This window comes from Carcharodon carcharias, chromosome 20, assembly GCF_017639515.1.
Source record: "Carcharodon carcharias isolate sCarCar2 chromosome 20, sCarCar2.pri, whole genome shotgun sequence".
NCBI lineage: Eukaryota > Metazoa > Chordata > Chondrichthyes > Lamniformes > Lamnidae > Carcharodon > Carcharodon carcharias.
This window is the reverse complement of record NC_054486.1, coordinates 37,956,139-37,972,854: the sequence shown is the minus strand read 5'-3', so window position 1 is coordinate 37,972,854 and position 16,716 is coordinate 37,956,139. Positions and strand designations below refer to the sequence as shown.

Here is a 16,716-nt window from a genome sequence, read left to right as displayed (position 1 = left end):
GTTCAAGAATTCGGAGTAGGAGTTGAACTTGATTCCGACGTGAGAGTGCTACCACTGAGCCATGTTTGACACCGATACTAATTTTACCCACTTTCTTCTTGGATATCCAAAAAGAATGGAAGGAGGGAGTGGGGGAGGTGTGGGCAGCCTCTGGTTGGCTGAAAATCAGATCCCAAGCTCTCAGCTAATAGAACTTGAAGTTCCAGTGTTTGATCTGGAATCAGATTAAGTGTTGACATGATTTTCTAAGGTCAGATAAAGATGCGCAAGTTATTTGGTACACTTTCATCAGAACAAATACATTAATGCCTCAAAAGACTATTCACTAAAAGCAGTTTTACTTAAAGTTTCCATTACCTGTTGGAAAGAAAATGCATCAGACACAGTTTAAGTAAATGAACCATGCTATGTTTGAACTCTGCACAGTGACCTACAAGAATTATTGTTTTCCATTAGTCACAGGTTGTTATTATTTTAAAAGCAAGGAAACAGGTTACATTTACTGCATTAAAACCACTGATATAAGCAGCAATCTTCCCAACTATTTGAAGTAATGTTCACAACAGCTCAACAAAATCTATTTTATTTTTCCATTCAACAATGCCCTGTTGAATGCCATGTAAGTATTTGAATTTAGCACTAACTCGCCACCCACTCTGAAGACTTAAGCCAATAATCTAAACTGAAACTCCAGTGCAAAACTGAGGGACTGCTGCACTGTCAAAGGTCTTGTCTTCTAAATGAGATGTTAAACCATGGTCCTGTCTGCCCTCTCAGATGGATGTAAAAGATCCCATGGCAAGATTTCTAAGAGCAGGGGAGTTTACTCAGGTGTCCTGGCCAATATTTATCTCTCATCCAACTTTATTAAAGTAGGTTATCTGGTGATTATCACATTGCTGCTTGTGGGAGTTTGCTGCTTGCAAATTGGCTGCCATTACAACAGTGTCTATGCTTAAAAATATTTCGTTGGCTGTGAAACACTTCAGGTCATCTCAAGATTGTGAAAGGTGCTATATAAATGCAAGTTCTTTCATTATTTCATTCATTCCTTGGTTCCTTTAATGTTCTCTAATTAGTAATCACAATTTATTTGGACCTATCACAGTATTACCGACATATAGCCTACAGTCCGTTGTACAAGTATGATGCTTACCTGGCTTCTTTCTTTAAAGTCATATAGGCAAACTGTCAGTAAACATAACTTCAAGTCAGAGTAACATAGAAACATAGAAACTAGGAGCAGGAGTAGGCCATTCGGCTCTTCGAGCCTGCTCCACCATTCACTATGATCATGGCTGATCATCCAACTCAATAGCCTGCTCCCCCTTTCTTCCCATACCCTTTGATCCCTTTCACCCTAAGAGCTATATCTAACTCCTTCTTGAAAGCATACAATGTTTTGGTCTCAACTACTTTCTGTGGTAACGAATTCCACAGGCTCACCACTCGCTGGGTGAAGAAATTTCTCCTCATCTCAGTCCTAAATGGTCTACCCCATATCCTCAGAATATGACCCCTAGTTCTGGACTCCCCCACCATCAGGAACATCCTTCCTGTATCTACCCTGTCTAGTCCTGTTAGAATTTCATAGGTTTCTATGAGATCCCCCCTCATTCTTCTGAACTCCAGCGAATATAATCCTAATTGACTCAATCTCTCCTCATATGTCAGTCCCGCCATCCCAGGAATCAGTCGGGTAAACTTTCGCTGCACTCCCTCTATAGCAAGTACATCCTTCCTCAGATAAGGAGACCAAAACTGCATATAATATTCCAGGTGTGGTCTCAGCAATTGCAGCAAGACATCTCTGTTCCTGCACTCGAATCCTCTGGCTATGAAGGCCAACATACCATTTGCCTTCTTTACCACCTGCTGCACCTGCATGCTTACCTTCAGCGACTGGTGTACAAGGACACCCAGGTCTCGTTGCACATTCCCCTCTCTCAATTTATAGCCTTTCAGATAATAATCTGCCTCCCTGTTTTTGATAACAAAATGGATAACCTCACATTTATCCAAATTATACTGCATCTGTCATGCATTTACCTACTCATTCAGCTTGTCTAAATCACACTGAATCACACTACATCCTCCTCACAGCTCACCCTCCCACCCAGCTTTGTGTCATCTGCAAATCTGGAGATATTACATTTAATTCCCTCATCTAAATTATTCATATATATTGTGAATAACTGGGGTTCCAGCACCGATCCCTGTGGTACCCCACTAGTCACTGCCTGCCATTTGGAAAAAGACCCATTTATTCCTACTCTTTGTTTCCTGTCTGCCAACCAGTTTTCTATCCATCACAGAATCAGAGAATCACAGTGCAGAAGAGGCCCTTCAGCCCATCGAGTCTGCACCAACATGTGAGAAAAACCTGACCTACCTACCTAATCCCATTTACTAGCCTTAAATGTTAAGACGTGCCAAGTGCTCGTCCAGGTGCTTTTTAAAGGATGTGAAGCAACCCGCCTCCACTACCCTCCCAGGCAGTGTATTCCAGACAGTCACCACCCTCTGGGTAAAACAGTTTTTCCTCACATTCCCCATAAACCTCCTGCCTCTCACCTTGAACTTATGCCCCCTTGTGACTTACACTTCAACTAAGGGGAACAGCTGCTCCCTATCCACCCTGTCCATGCCCTCATAATCTTGTACACCTCGATCAGGTCGTCCCTCAGTCTTCTCTGCTCCAACAAAAACAACCCAAGTCTATCCAACCTCTCTTCATAACTTAAATGTTTCATCCCAGGCAACATCCTGGTGAATCACCTCACACTCCCTCCGTGCAATCACATCCTTCCTATAATGTGGCAACTAGAACTGCACACAGTACTTCAGCTGTGGCCTCACCAAGGTTCTTTACAACTCCAACATGACCTCCCTACTTTTGTAATCTATGCCTCGATTGATAAAGGCAAGTGTCCCATATGCCTTTTTCACCACCCCACTAATGTGCCCCTCCACCTTCAGAGACCTATGAACACACACGCCAAGGTCCCTTTGTTCCTCAGAACTTCCGAGTGCCATACCGTTCATTGAATACTTCCTTATCAAATTACTCCTTCCAAAGTGTATCACCTCACACTTTTCAGGGTTAAGTTCCATCTGCCACTTATCTGCCCATTTGACCATTCCATCTATATCTTCCTGTAGGCCAAGACACTCAACCTCACTGTTAACCACCCGGCCAATCTTTGGGTCATCCACAAAATTACTAATCCTACCCCCCATATAGTCAGTTATGTCGTTCATATAAATGAAATAATTGGGGACCCAGCACAGATCCCTGTGGTATGCCACTGGACACTAGCTTCCAGTCACTAATGCATCCTTCTGCCATCACTCTCTGCCTACTACAACTAAGCCAATTTTGAATCCACCTTATCAAATTACCCTATATCCCATGTGCATTTGTCTTCTTTATAAGTCTCCCATGTGGGACCTTGTCAAAGACTTTGCTGAAATCCATATAAACTACATCAACTGTATTACCCTCATCTACACACCTAGTCACCTCCTCAAAAAATTCAATCAAATTTGTTAGGCACGGCCTCCCTCTGACAAAGCCATACTGACTATCCCTCATCTCAATACACTACCCCCAATCCCATGTGCTTTAATTTTACACACCAATCTCTTATGTGGGACTTTGTGGAAGGCTTTCTGAAAGTCCAAATAAACCACATCCACTGGTTCCTCCTCATCAACTGTACTAGTTACATCCTCGAAAAATTCCAGTAGATTTGTCAAGCATGATTTCCCTTTCATAAATCCATGCTGACTCTGTCCGATTCTGCCACTGCTTTCCACGTGCTAAGCTATTAAATCTTTTATAATGGATTCTAGAATTTTCCCCACTACCGACATCAGGTTGACTGGTCTATAATTCCCTGTTTTCTTTCTGCCTCCCTTTTTAAATAGTGGGGTTACATTAGCTACCCCCAATCTGTAGGAACTGATCAAGAGTCTACAGAATCTCGGAAGATGACCGCCAATGCATCCACTATTTCTAGGGCCACTTCCTTAAGTACTCTGGGATGTAGATTATCAGGCCCTGGGAATTTATCGGCCTTCAATCCCATCAATTTCCCCAACAACATTTCCCTACTAATACTGATTTCTTTCAGTTCCTCCCTCTCACTAAACCCTGTGTTCCCCAACATTTCTGGTATGTTATCATGTCCTCCTTTGTGAAGACAGAACCAAAGTATGTATTTAGTTGGTCAGCTATTTTTTTGTTCCCCGTTATAAATTCCCCTGTTTCTGACTGTAAGGGACCTACATTTGTCTTCACCAATCTTTTTCTCTTCACATACCTATAGAAACTTTTACAGTTAGTTTTTATGTTCCCTGCAAGTTTACTCTCGTATTCCATTTTCCTCTTCCTAATCAATCCCTTGGTCCTCCTTTGCTGAATTCTAAACTGCTCTCAATCCTCAGGTCTGTTGCTTTTTCTGGCAATTTGTACGCCTTTTCCTTGCATCTAATGCTATCTCTAACTTCCCTTGTAAGCCATGGTTTGGTGAACGCTCCTGTTTTACTTTTGCGCCAGACAGGAATAAACAATTGTTGCAGTTCACCCATGTGGTCTTTGAATGTTTGTCATTGCCTATCTACCATCATCCCTTTAAGTAACGTTTCCCAATCCATCATAGCCAACTCATGCCTCATACCAGCGTAGATTCCTTTATTAAGATTCAAGACCCAAGTCTTAGAATCAACTACGTCACTCTCCATCTTGATGAAGAATTCTATTATATTATGGTCGCTCATCCCCAAGGGACCTCACACAATTAGATTGCCAATTATTCTTTTCTCATTACACAATACCCAGTCGAGGATGGCCTGTTCTCTTGTTGGTTCCTCAATGTATTGGTCCAGAAAAACATCCCGTATACACTCCAGGAATTCCTCCTCTACGGTATTGTTACTAATTTGATTTGCCCAATCTATATGCATATTAAAGTCACCCATAATTACAGATGTTCCTTTATTACATGCGTCTCTAATGTCCTGTTTAATGCCATTCCCAACATCATCACTACAGTTTGGGGGTCTATATACAACCCCCACTAATGTTTTTTGCCTCTTGGTGTTTCTCAGCTCTACCCATACAGATTTCACATCATCGGAGCTAATATCTTTCCTTGCTATTGAGTTAATTTCATCTTTAACCAGCAATGCAACTCCACCACTAACAAATCTTCTGATCAGCATTGGAACTGCAGGGTCCAATGCTGGTCAGTCAGAAAACTGTGCACTTACCTGGTTATGTTTAAAGGGACTAACTTCTGATGCAGCATCCTGATGAACTCGCTCGGTGCAGGAATCCACACAGAGACATGCAAAGTGGATCAGCGCAAAAGACACTCCCTCTTTTTACAGAACTAGCTGCTGTATGGCAAGTTTAAAGGTCCAGTTTGAATGTTAGTGAATGGATGAATGTATGAATGGGTGGGTGAGTGAGGTAGGTAAGTGAGGTGAGGTGGGTAGGGGGTAAGTGGGTGAGATGGGTAAGCGGATGAGGTGGGTAAGTGAGTAAGTTGGTGATGTAAGTGGGTATTTGGTGGGTGTGTGGTAGGGACATTGGTGGTTAGTTGAGCTGGGAGGGTAGTCGTGTTGGAGGGTTAGTCAGATCGGGAGGGTAGTCAGGTCGGGTCAGGGGATTAGTCAGGTCAGGAGGGTAGTCAGGCAGTTCGGGGTGTATTGGGTCAGGAGGGTAGTCAGGTGGTTGGGGGTGCAGTCGGGTCAGGTCAAAGGGGTAGTTGGTGTTCAGTGCAAGTGATTGGGGATTGTGTAGTTATCTAGATGTTAAACTAGGTTTAACCTGTCTAACATTTCCAGATTAACTATTCAGGTGAGTCCCATGGAACTGCTCCAAGTGACATTCATGAAGCATTCTGGGCCGCAGGGAAATTGACCATTGAAAATTGAAACTTCCCAGGCAATTTCCACAGAGGTCCACGCATCAGGACTTCCACAGGGTCCTGTGACCTGCATCTCAGTCTCCAACGATCCAGAGACTGGGAGATCTGGGCCAATATCAGGCACAGTAATTTGCTGTCATTCTCACTCAAATAATTTCTCCAGTCATCGTTGATTTCCTGAGGCATTTGGCCATGGAGGTAAATAGGTCTGTGTTGAAATAACTACTTGAAAATAGTTTAGTCAACTGAAACTTAGCTCAAGGAAAGATCTAAAGTTCAAATATACGGGTTGTTTTATACATATTCCTGGAAATGTTTTAAAAAACAGAACTTCCTGTTGAAATGTGGCCCAAAGAAAATATGCATCAAAAAATCAGCACCAATGAACAAATGCCAATGTTTGCTGAATATTTACTATTTCAAACAACACGTTGTATTTGTGTAGCAACTTTAACAAAGTGAAATGTTCCAAGGTGTTTGACAGGAATATTATCAGACAAAATTTAACTCTAAGTCACAAAATGCGATAGTAAGGCAGAAGGCCAAAGGCTTGGTTTTGAGAATTGTCGTAAAAGAGGAAAGAATGGTGCAGGGATTCAGGGAGGGAATTTCAGAGCTTAGGGCTAAGATGGCTGTAGACAGAGCTACCAATTCACAGAGGTCTACATCAAGTTACGATATATAGTAAATATTTCCCATGGTCTATACTGAATATGTGGGGTTGGTGTCTAAACTGAGGACTGTGGATCTTGTGCTGCCCTCACATCCAGTAAATACAGCCATCAACAATGCAGTGACACAGTCCTGTTTCTGTTGACATTTCTTTGTTGTTTATCATTAGTTGCAATCCCTTTATTCATTATTTACAGGGAAAGTTCTATATCAGAACATGGAGATCTTTTATTTAATGTTCTTTCATTAGACATGGGTGTTGCTGGCTAAGCCAGCATCTTTATTGCCCATCCCTAATTGCCTTTGAGGTGGTGATTAGCCACCTTCTTGAATTGCTGAGGTCCATGTGATGGAGGAATACGCACATTACTGTTAGAGAGGGAATTCCAGGATTTTGACCCAGCAACAGTGAAGGAACGGCGATATATTTCCAAGTCAGGATGTTGTGTGACTTGGAGGAGAACTTTCAGTGGTGGTGTTCCCATATGTCTGTCTCCCTTGTTCTTCTAGGTGGTCAAGCCTGCGCGTTTGGGAGGTGCTGTTGAAGGATCCTTTGTGAGTTGCTGCAATGCATCTTGTAGACAGTACACACTGCTGCCCACTGTGCATAGGTGGTGGAGGGAGTGAATGTTTAAGTTGGCGGATGGAGTGCCAATCAAGTGGGCCTGGATGATGCCAAGCTTCTTGAGTGCTGTTGGAGCTGCACTCATCCAGGCAAATGGAGAGTGTTCTATCACACTGCTCATGTGTGCCTTGTCGATGGTGGACAGGCTTTGGGGAGTCAGGAGGTGAGTTACTCTCTGCAGAATTCCCAGCCTCTAAACTGCTCTTGTAGCCACAGTATTTATATGGCTGGTCCAGCTCAGTTTCTGGTCAATGGTAACCTCCAGGATGTTGATAGTGGGGGATTCTGCGATGTTAATGCCATTGAAAGTCAAGGGGAGATGATTGGATTCTCTCCTGTTGGAGGTTGTCATTGCCTGGCACTTATGTGGCACAAATGTCACTTACCAATTATTAGCCCAAGTCTGGATATTGTCCAGGTCATGCTGCAATGTGCATGGACTGCTTCAGTATCTGAGGTGTCATGAAGATGCTGAACGTTGTGCAATTAACAGCAAACATCCCCACTTCTGACCTTATGATGGAGGGAAGGTCATTGATGAAGCAGCTGAAGGTGGTTGGTCCTAAGACACTACCCTGAGAAACACCTGTTGCAATATCTTGGGACTGAGATGATTGCCCTCCAATAACCACAACCATCTTCCTTTGTGCTAGATATGACTCCAACCTTCATGTTAATCTGTGCTAACAGAGATTTATCCAAATTAAATGGAACATGGATTTATATCAGCCCTTATACACCTAGATAACCTACAAATTATGGAAAGAATGTAGAAGCAATGATGAAGGTGCAAGAAAGATTCATGAGGATGATATCAGAACTGAGAGGTTACAACCATGAGGAAAGGTTGAATAGGCTGGGACACTTTTCTTTATAAAAGAGGTCTAGCTGTGTCTTTAAAGAGGTCTTTAAAATAATGAAGGAGTTCAATAAGTAGACGTAGAGAAAATGATTCCACTTGTGGGAGAGACCAGGCCATAAAAAGAAGAGTTACTAATAAAGCAGGAATTCAGGAAAAAAATTGTTTGTCCACAGAGCGTTTAGAATGTGGACTTCACTACCACGTCGGCCTGAATTTCACACTCCAGGGAGTTGGGGGGGGGGGGTGGGGGTGGAAATGTTATACAGAACAAATGGGCTTCTCACTGGATTTCCACCTGACCTCATGTCTCAGTGATCTTACACTGGGGTGGGCAAGGCCTGCTCTTGCCCTAATTCAGGCCCTCAAGTGGCCCTCCCCGACCCTCACACTCGCTGCTTCCCTCCCCGTCCCTCACACTCACCGTTTTCCCTCCCTGACCCTCACAGTTGTCATTTCCCTCCCCGACCCTCACCGTTTCACTCCCCGACCCTCACACTCACCGTTTCACTCCCCGACCTTCACGCTCACCATTTCCCTCCCCGACCCTCACACTCGCCGCTTCCCTCCCCGACCCTCACACTCGCCATTTCCCTCTCCCAACCTCACGCTCGCCATTTCCCTCCCTGACCCTCACACTCACTGTTTCCCTCCCCAACCCTCATGCTCATCGCTTCCCTCTCCGGAACTCTTGCTGTTAATAACGGCTTGGGAGGGGGGCAGCAAACGAGAGGAAGCAAGCATGGGAGCGAGAGGGGCTGTGAGCAGGACAAGGAAAGGGAGGCACCGACTGAGAGGTTCAGGAAGGAAGATGGCGAGTAGGAGGTTGTGGAGGGAAAAGGTGAGCAGGAGGGTCAAGGAGTGAAGCGGTGAGTGGCAGGAAGGCGACAAGTGGGAGGGAAGCGGTAAGTAGGAGAGAAGCAATGAGCAGGAGGAAAGCAATGAGTGGACCACAGGAAAGACACTGACATAGTGTCAGAGGCTGACATTGCTTCACGTCCCAGGAATCAACAAAAGTGAACCTTGGCTGTTAATTTCACCTGATTAACTATGTCAGGCTTGAGTCTCATCTGTTAATTTCCTCTCATGGGCCAGTCTACCAATTCTTTGCTTGTGGGCTAGAGTGGTATTAAATATCATTTAATCGTTAGGATGTGCTCAACTGCAATAATTAAATTCGCGGCACTTGAGGGGCTGTTGTGCAGCCAAGCAGGCACACAGCTAAGAGGAAATAATGCCCCTCACCCAACTACCCCCATACTACCTCCATAGGCACTCACCCACTATCCATCATGGGCAGACCTCAGGATTCATGTGGAGATGAAAGAAAAATAAACTAACAATCTAATATAGCTCTCATTCATGTAAACTTGATACTGAAATTACTCCAATTCATAAAACCCATTCAAAGATTTTAAATCTGCCCAAGTATTCAATCTGTTATAAGAAAAACCTTCTATTACCAAAAAGACAGCTAATCCTTTAATAGCCTCTTTAAACTCAATCAGAATTTGAACTCAGCCCCCTCCCCCCAACTAGGAAAAGTGCTTTTATAACTCTTGAAACTCAGCCAAGCATTCATTGTGACAAATGTCAGCCATTGAAATTGCAGGAAAATGGTATTGGCTTTTTTAAAGAAGAAAATAGATAGATTTCTAGAATCTAAAGGCATCAAGGAGTATGGGGAGAGAGCAGGATTATGGCATTGAGGTGGAGGTTCAGCCATAATCATATTGAATGGCAGAGCAGGCTCGAAGGGCCGAATTACCTATTCCTACTTCTATTTTTCTAACCCACGCCAGATGGCCTGCCAATCAAAGGAATCCAGCAGGAGAGAGTTTTAACTCCAACTGAAAGTTTCAGCTTCTTTCAGGTTTAAAGGATTGGGGATTTAAAAACTTCAGATTATGACACTTAAACAGACCTTATCCATCCCTCAACAGCATTTATGTTAACTCCATAAATTCATGACTCCAACACTTTTTAAATTCTTTGAAGGGATGTGGACATCATTAGCTCTAAGTTCACAGCTTGATTGATAGCTCAAAGAGCTTATTAAAGGATTAGCAGTCATGTGGGGTCATGAATACAGATGTTTGTTTTCATAAGGGATTCAAATGTATTGAATGAGCTTTCGCAAATGAATGTTTTTTACATAGTGAAGTACCTATAATAGGTACTGAGAACTCTCTATTATTTCATCTCAGTATGGCACCTGAGGTCAGCCCATTGTGGATACTGAGTCAGTTGACATTTGGAACATAAGGGCCAAGGGTGATAGGTGGGGAACATGAGTTGTCATTAAGATGGCATGGGGCCATAAGAGGCCATGGGGATGGGTGGGGGGTCATGAATAAGCAGTAAGCTGGCATAGGGGTTAACAAGGGCCATGGGGGTGGGTTGGGGAGACATGGGTTGTCACAAAGGGCATGAGAGGCCATTAGTGGTGGATGGGAACATGAGGCAGCATGAATTGCATGGATGGGTATTTGGAGTATGGGGGAATTGGGGCGGGGGAAGTGTGAGCAGTGAGAGCTAGAGGGCATAATGTTTAAGAAAACAACTAGGTTGAAGTCCTAGATGACCGAGGTGGGCCTTTTAAACAACCCATCCCAGCAGACCCTGTGACCATCTCCGATCAGCATCCGGGTGTGAGCTGGCCAACTCCATCCCATACCCACTCCACCGGAATGATGTTTCTACCATGTGGGGCACTTTTTCACAAGGCGGGTGCAGCGAGCCAGGACAGTTCCCTCCCCTGCACACTCGCCTCAAGTGATAATCCAGGCCATAGGAATTTAGGACTTAGGAACAGGAGTAGGCCATTCGACTCTTGGAGCCTGCTCCACCATTCAATAAGATCATGGCTGATCTGGTTGTGGTCTCAACTCCTCTTTCTCATCTGCTCTGCCATAACACTTGACTCTCTTGTCTATTAAAAATCTGTCTAACTCAGCCTTGAATAAATTCAATGACCCTTCCTCCACTGCCTTCTGGGGAACAGAATTCCACATACTAACTACCCTTAGAGAAAAAAAATCTCCTCATCTCAGTCTTAAAAGGGAGACCTCTTCTACTTAAACTGTTTCCACTCATTCTAGCCACAAGGTGAAACATCCTTTCAGCATCCACCCTGTCAAGTCCCCTCAGAATCTTATATGTTTCAATAAGATCACCTCTCATTCTTCTAAACTCCAATGGGTATAGGCCCAGCCTGTTCAACCTTTCTTCTTAGGATAACTCTTTCATCTCAGGAACAAGTCGAGTGAACCTTCTCTATACTGCTTCTAACACAATTATGTGTCTTTGTCAAATAAGGAGACCAAAACAGTACTCGAGATGTGGTCCCACCAATGTCCTGAAAAGCTGCAGTAAAACTTTCCTACTTTTATATTCCATTCCCCTTGCAATAAATGCCACATTCCATTTGCTTTCCAAATCACTTGCTGTACCTGCATACTAACTTTTTGTGATTCATGTACTAGGATAACCAGATTCCCTTGTACTACTGCGTTCTGCAATCCCTCTCCATGTAAATAGTATACTGCTTTTCCATTCTGCCTGCCAAAGTGGACAAGTTCATATTTTCCCACATTATACCCCATCTGCCAAATTTGTGCCTGCTCACTTAACCTTAAAGGTTTTGCAGACTCTCTACCTCCTCTTAACAACGTACTTTCCTGCCTACATTAGTGTCATCAGCAAATTTAGCTACCAGACATTCCATCCCATCATCCAAATCATTGATGTAGATTGTAAATAGTTGAGGCCCCCAGCACTGATCCCTGTGGCACTTGACTAGTTACAGCTTGCCAAGCTGAAAAAGACCATTTATCCCTACTCTCTGTTCCCTGTTAGCTAACCAATCCTTTGTCCATAGTAATATGTTATCCCCTACACCATGTTCTCTTATCTTGTGTAGTAATATTTGATGTGGCACCTTATCAAACGCCTTTTGGTAATCCACATCTACTAGTTTCCCCAAATAACTCTGATAAATTAGGTAAACATGATTTCTCTTTCACAAACCCATGTTGTCTCTGACTGTTCAAGTTATGATTTTCTAAGTATCCTGCCGTAACCTAGTTTAGATAATGGATTCTAGCAATTTCCCTATGACAAATGATAGGCTAACTGGTCTGCAGTTTTCAGCTTTCGGTCTCCCTGCTCCCTTGAATAAAGGTGTTACATTAACTATTTTTCAAACCCCTTCCAGAATCTAAGGAATTTTGGAAGATTATAACCAATGCCTCTATTATCTCTGCAGTCACTTCTTTTTAAAATCCTAGGGTGCAGACTATCTGATTCTGGGGACTTGTCAGCCTTTAGGTCCAATAGTTTTCCCAGCACCTTTTCCCTAGTAATGGTGATTGTTTTAAATTCCTCCCTCCCATTCGCCTTTTGATTTTCAAGTATCTTTGAGAAGTTTTCAAAGTCTTCTACAGTGACGACAGATACAAAATACCTGTTCAACACTTCTGCCATTTCCTTGTTTTCCATTATCAATTCCCCAGGCTCTCTCTCTAGAGGGCCAACACTAACTTTGTGTACTCTTTTCCTGTTTAAATATTTGTTGAAATTGTTACCATCTGTTTTTATATTGCTAGCCAACTTTCTCTCGGACTCAACTTTCTCCCTTCTATTATTATTTTAGTCATCCTTTGCTTGTTCTTAAAACCTGACCAATCAGCTGTCCTACCACTAATCTTTGCAGATTTGTACAGTGTTTCTTTCAATCTGATACTTTCTCTAACTTCTTTATACAGCCACAGATGATGCATCCTTCTCAAAGAGTCTTTCTTTCTCACTGGGATAAATCTTTGCTGAGAGTTATTAAATATCTCCTTAAAAGTTTGTAATTTCATCTCTATTGTCCTATCTTTTAAACTAATTTCCCAGTTCACTTTAGCTGGCTGTGCTTTCATACCCTCATAAATACCTTCATTCAGGTTTAATATGCTGGTCTTAGACTCATACTTTACCCCTTCAAACAGAACATGAAATTCTATAATATTATGATTGCTGGTGTCTAAAAGCTCCTTTACCATGAGGTCATTGATTAATTCTGTCTCATTGCCAGGTCTAGAATAGCCTGCTCCCTGTTGGCTCTAAAATGTACTGCTCAAAAAAACTGTCCCTCATAACTCTATGAGCTCACTTTCCAGGCTATCTTCTTCAATCTGATTTGTCCAATCTACATGTAGATTAAAGTCACCCGTGATTATTGCAGTACCTTTCTTATACACCCCATTTATTTCTTCCTGTATTCTCTGTCCTTTTTTTATTCACTCATGGGATGTGGGTGTCGCTGGCTAGGCCAGCATTTATTGCCCATCTCTAATTGCCCTTGAGAAGGTGGTGGTGAGCTGCCTTCTTGAACCGCTGCAAGGTTTGTGGCTTCTCTACTTCTACACTTGTGATTTTCTTACCTGCCTCACTCGCAGTCACACCCTCCTGTCCCTGACCACTGATCAAATCAGAAGACCCTAACATAAGGGGTCTGACCATCTCCTGGAAGAAATTGTCCAGCTGACTTTCTCCCTCCCTGTTGTATTACAGTGTCTGCAGATCAGCCTCCAGCTCAATGACTCGAAGTCGAAGCTCCTCAAGTTGCTGACACTTACTGCAGAGATGTTTGCCCTGCATCACAGTGGTATCCAAGAATACCTACATTCTGCACTTCACCCGCCCTACCATATTTATTATGTTTTAATTGATTTGTTATTTTCTTAATTAATTTATAATTGATTAACCCTAATAATCCCAATCAGCTTGACTGTTACTAGTAAACCTCACTACTTCTAATAAAATCTTTCAAAACTTGGATAATTCAGAAATCATTGTAAGACAATTGAGCAAAATACACACCAACCTGCTTCTCTCTTCTATCACTGCACCAAATTCACAGAATCACAGAATCACGCAGGGCAGAAGAGGCACAGTCATCTATGTTGTTTATATAAATGACGAATAATAGGGGACCCAGCACAAATCCCTGTGATACGCCACTGGACACGGGCTTCCAGTCACTAAAGTAGCCTGCTGTCATCACCCTCTGACTTCTACAACTAAGCCAATTTTGAATCCACTTTATCAAATTACCCTGTATCCCATGTGCATTTGCCATCTTTATAAGTCTCCATGTGGGACCTTGTTAAAGGCTTTGCTGAAATCCATGTAAACTACATCAACTGCAGTACCCTCATCTACACACCTGGTCACCTCCTCAAAAAATTCAATCAAATTTGTTAGGCATGACCTCCCTCTGACAAAGCCATCCTGACTATCTCTGATCAAACTTTGCCTCTCCAAGTGGAGATAGATTCTCTTCTTCAGAATTTTCTCCAATAGTTTCCCCACCACTGACGTGAGACTCACTGGTCTGTAGTTCCCTGGCTTATAGCTACAACCCTTCTTAAATAGCGGAACCACTTTAGCTATTTGCCAGTCCCCTTGAACCTCCCCTGTGGCCAGAGAGGAATTAAAGATTTGGGTCAGAGCCCCTGCGATCTCCTGCCTTGCCTCCCTCAGCAGCCTGGAACACTGTCTGGGAGAAAGTTAAGGGATTTGGGGATAGGGTGAGAAATGGGAATTGAGGTAGATCAGCCATGATCTTATTAAGTGGCGGAGCAGGCTTGAGAGGCAGCATAGCCTCTCCTTTTTCTATTTCTTATCTTCTTACAGAGCAGCTGAACTAAATGGCCTTTTTCTGTGCTATAATTGCTGCGTAAAATACTTGCTTTGTGTCAATCTGGTGTGCTAACTCAGGATGATGTTTCCTTAACTAGAAGTCTATATCAATTTTAAAAATCCAGAAATATCCATAACAGGGCTAGTTCTCCTTATGTATACTCTCATAAGCCCTCACATCATGTGACAGTTACATTTCCTACACATTCCATGTGTAATGTTGTAATGATATAACAAAACATTAGTCAACCTTTTTATTCCAGTGGTTAAACCTAAGAAAAGCTGCATCTTGGAGCCTTCCTGTTTCAGTCGGTTAACTTGTAGTTTTAGCAAAGTGACATAAGGCAACTGAGCATCAGCTTGAATGATGTTGAACACGTACTGTTAAAAGCATCACGCGCTTTGTGCCAATCTGGTGTGCTTACTCAGGATGATGTTTCCTTAACTAGAAGTCTATAACAATTTTAAAAATCCAGAAATATCCATAACAGGGCACGTGATGCTTTTAACAGTACGTGTTCAACATCATTCAAGCTGATGCTCAGTTGCCTTATGTCACTTTGCTAAAACTACAAGTTAACCGACTGAAACAGGAAGGCTCCAAGATGCAGCTTTTCTTAGGTTTAACTGCTGGAATAAAAAGGTTGACTAATGTTTTGTTATATCATTACAACATTACACATGGAATGTGTAGGAAATGTAACTGTCACATGACGTGAGGACTTAAGAGAGTATACATAAGGAGAACTAGTTTCCACTGGCACGAGGAACAGTAATCAGGACTCACTAAATTAAGATAATTGGCAAAAAGAAGCAGAGGCAACATGAGATTTTTTTAAACACAGAGTTGTTATGATCTGGAATGCATTTCCTGAAAGGGCAGTGGTAGCAGATTCAATGGTAACTTTCAAAAGGAAATTGGATATACAGTTCAAGGGGAAATATTTGCAGGGCAATGGGGTAAGAGTAAGAGAATGTGACCCTGTGGAGAACTCTTTCAAAGAGCCAGCAAAGGCATAATGAGCCAAATGGCGTCCTTCTGTACTGTACAATTCTATGAGTTTATAATTCTCTGATTAATATATCTCACTTCATGAAAGTTACAAACTGGGAATTATTTTTCTCATAGCCCAATATTCTACTCCTTGTTACCTGTAATTTTTACTCAGCTGCGATCTCAGAACCTAAGATGACATAAGAAAATGGAGAGTTTTGTTTTTAGAAGAGAAACAGTTTATGTTACCATCAACTATTGTAATATCTAGTGGAGAATGGACAAACAGTGTTTATAATCTATGGAACAGGCTGCCTTGGAAGACAATGGGAATGGCTAGTACTAATTCATTCAAATACAAATTATATAGGTTTCATTCAGAAAATAACATTTTGGGATCCAGTATCTGAGAAATCAAGGATGATGTGGTGAGTGTAGCCTGTTTGGGAGGAGCAGGTAACTTTGGACCTGAAGCTCTCCACTACTGGGGTTTTCCTCACCTCATGTCTGGGTCTGTTGTAGACTCACTGATGGAGATTGATTACAATAATCAGTCAACAACTCCTTTATCATTACATCATGTGGCTACCAGGTTGTAGAAATGGATGGACCTTGTTTTATTTCTCATCTTAGCAATTCCTATGGTCCTGGACTCAATGCTTTCATAGGTGAAGTTTTAAGTTTACCTTGTCTGCATATGGACATGGTAAAGAGAACTGCGTAGTCTTACTGCCAAATGAGTGCAAAAAAACCTTGTTACTTACCGATAAGAATAACAGCGACGCTCTCGGAAGGTCACACCAATACCACAGGTCCGGCTGCACTCTCCCCACTCTCCCCAGGGACCCCAGTAATCAGTCTGACGTCTTTTCCTTAAAGCCTAAGTACAATCAACAGGAAACAATGCTTTAAAAATGGAATCTAATACATCAACATCTTG

The 16,716-nt window shown here is 42.5% G+C and overlaps 1 protein-coding gene across 1 annotated transcript in view; it reads right to left on the bottom strand.

Annotated features, from left to right (window-relative positions):
* Window positions 1–16,716, bottom strand: part of paplna (papilin a, proteoglycan-like sulfated glycoprotein) — a 499,040-nt gene that overhangs the window by 383,980 nt on the left and 98,344 nt on the right. The window contains exon 2 of the mRNA XM_041214175.1: window positions 16,541–16,656. Coding sequence (XP_041070109.1) covers window positions 16,541–16,656 — 116 coding nt within the window. The remainder of the gene's footprint in view (window positions 1–16,540; window positions 16,657–16,716) is intronic.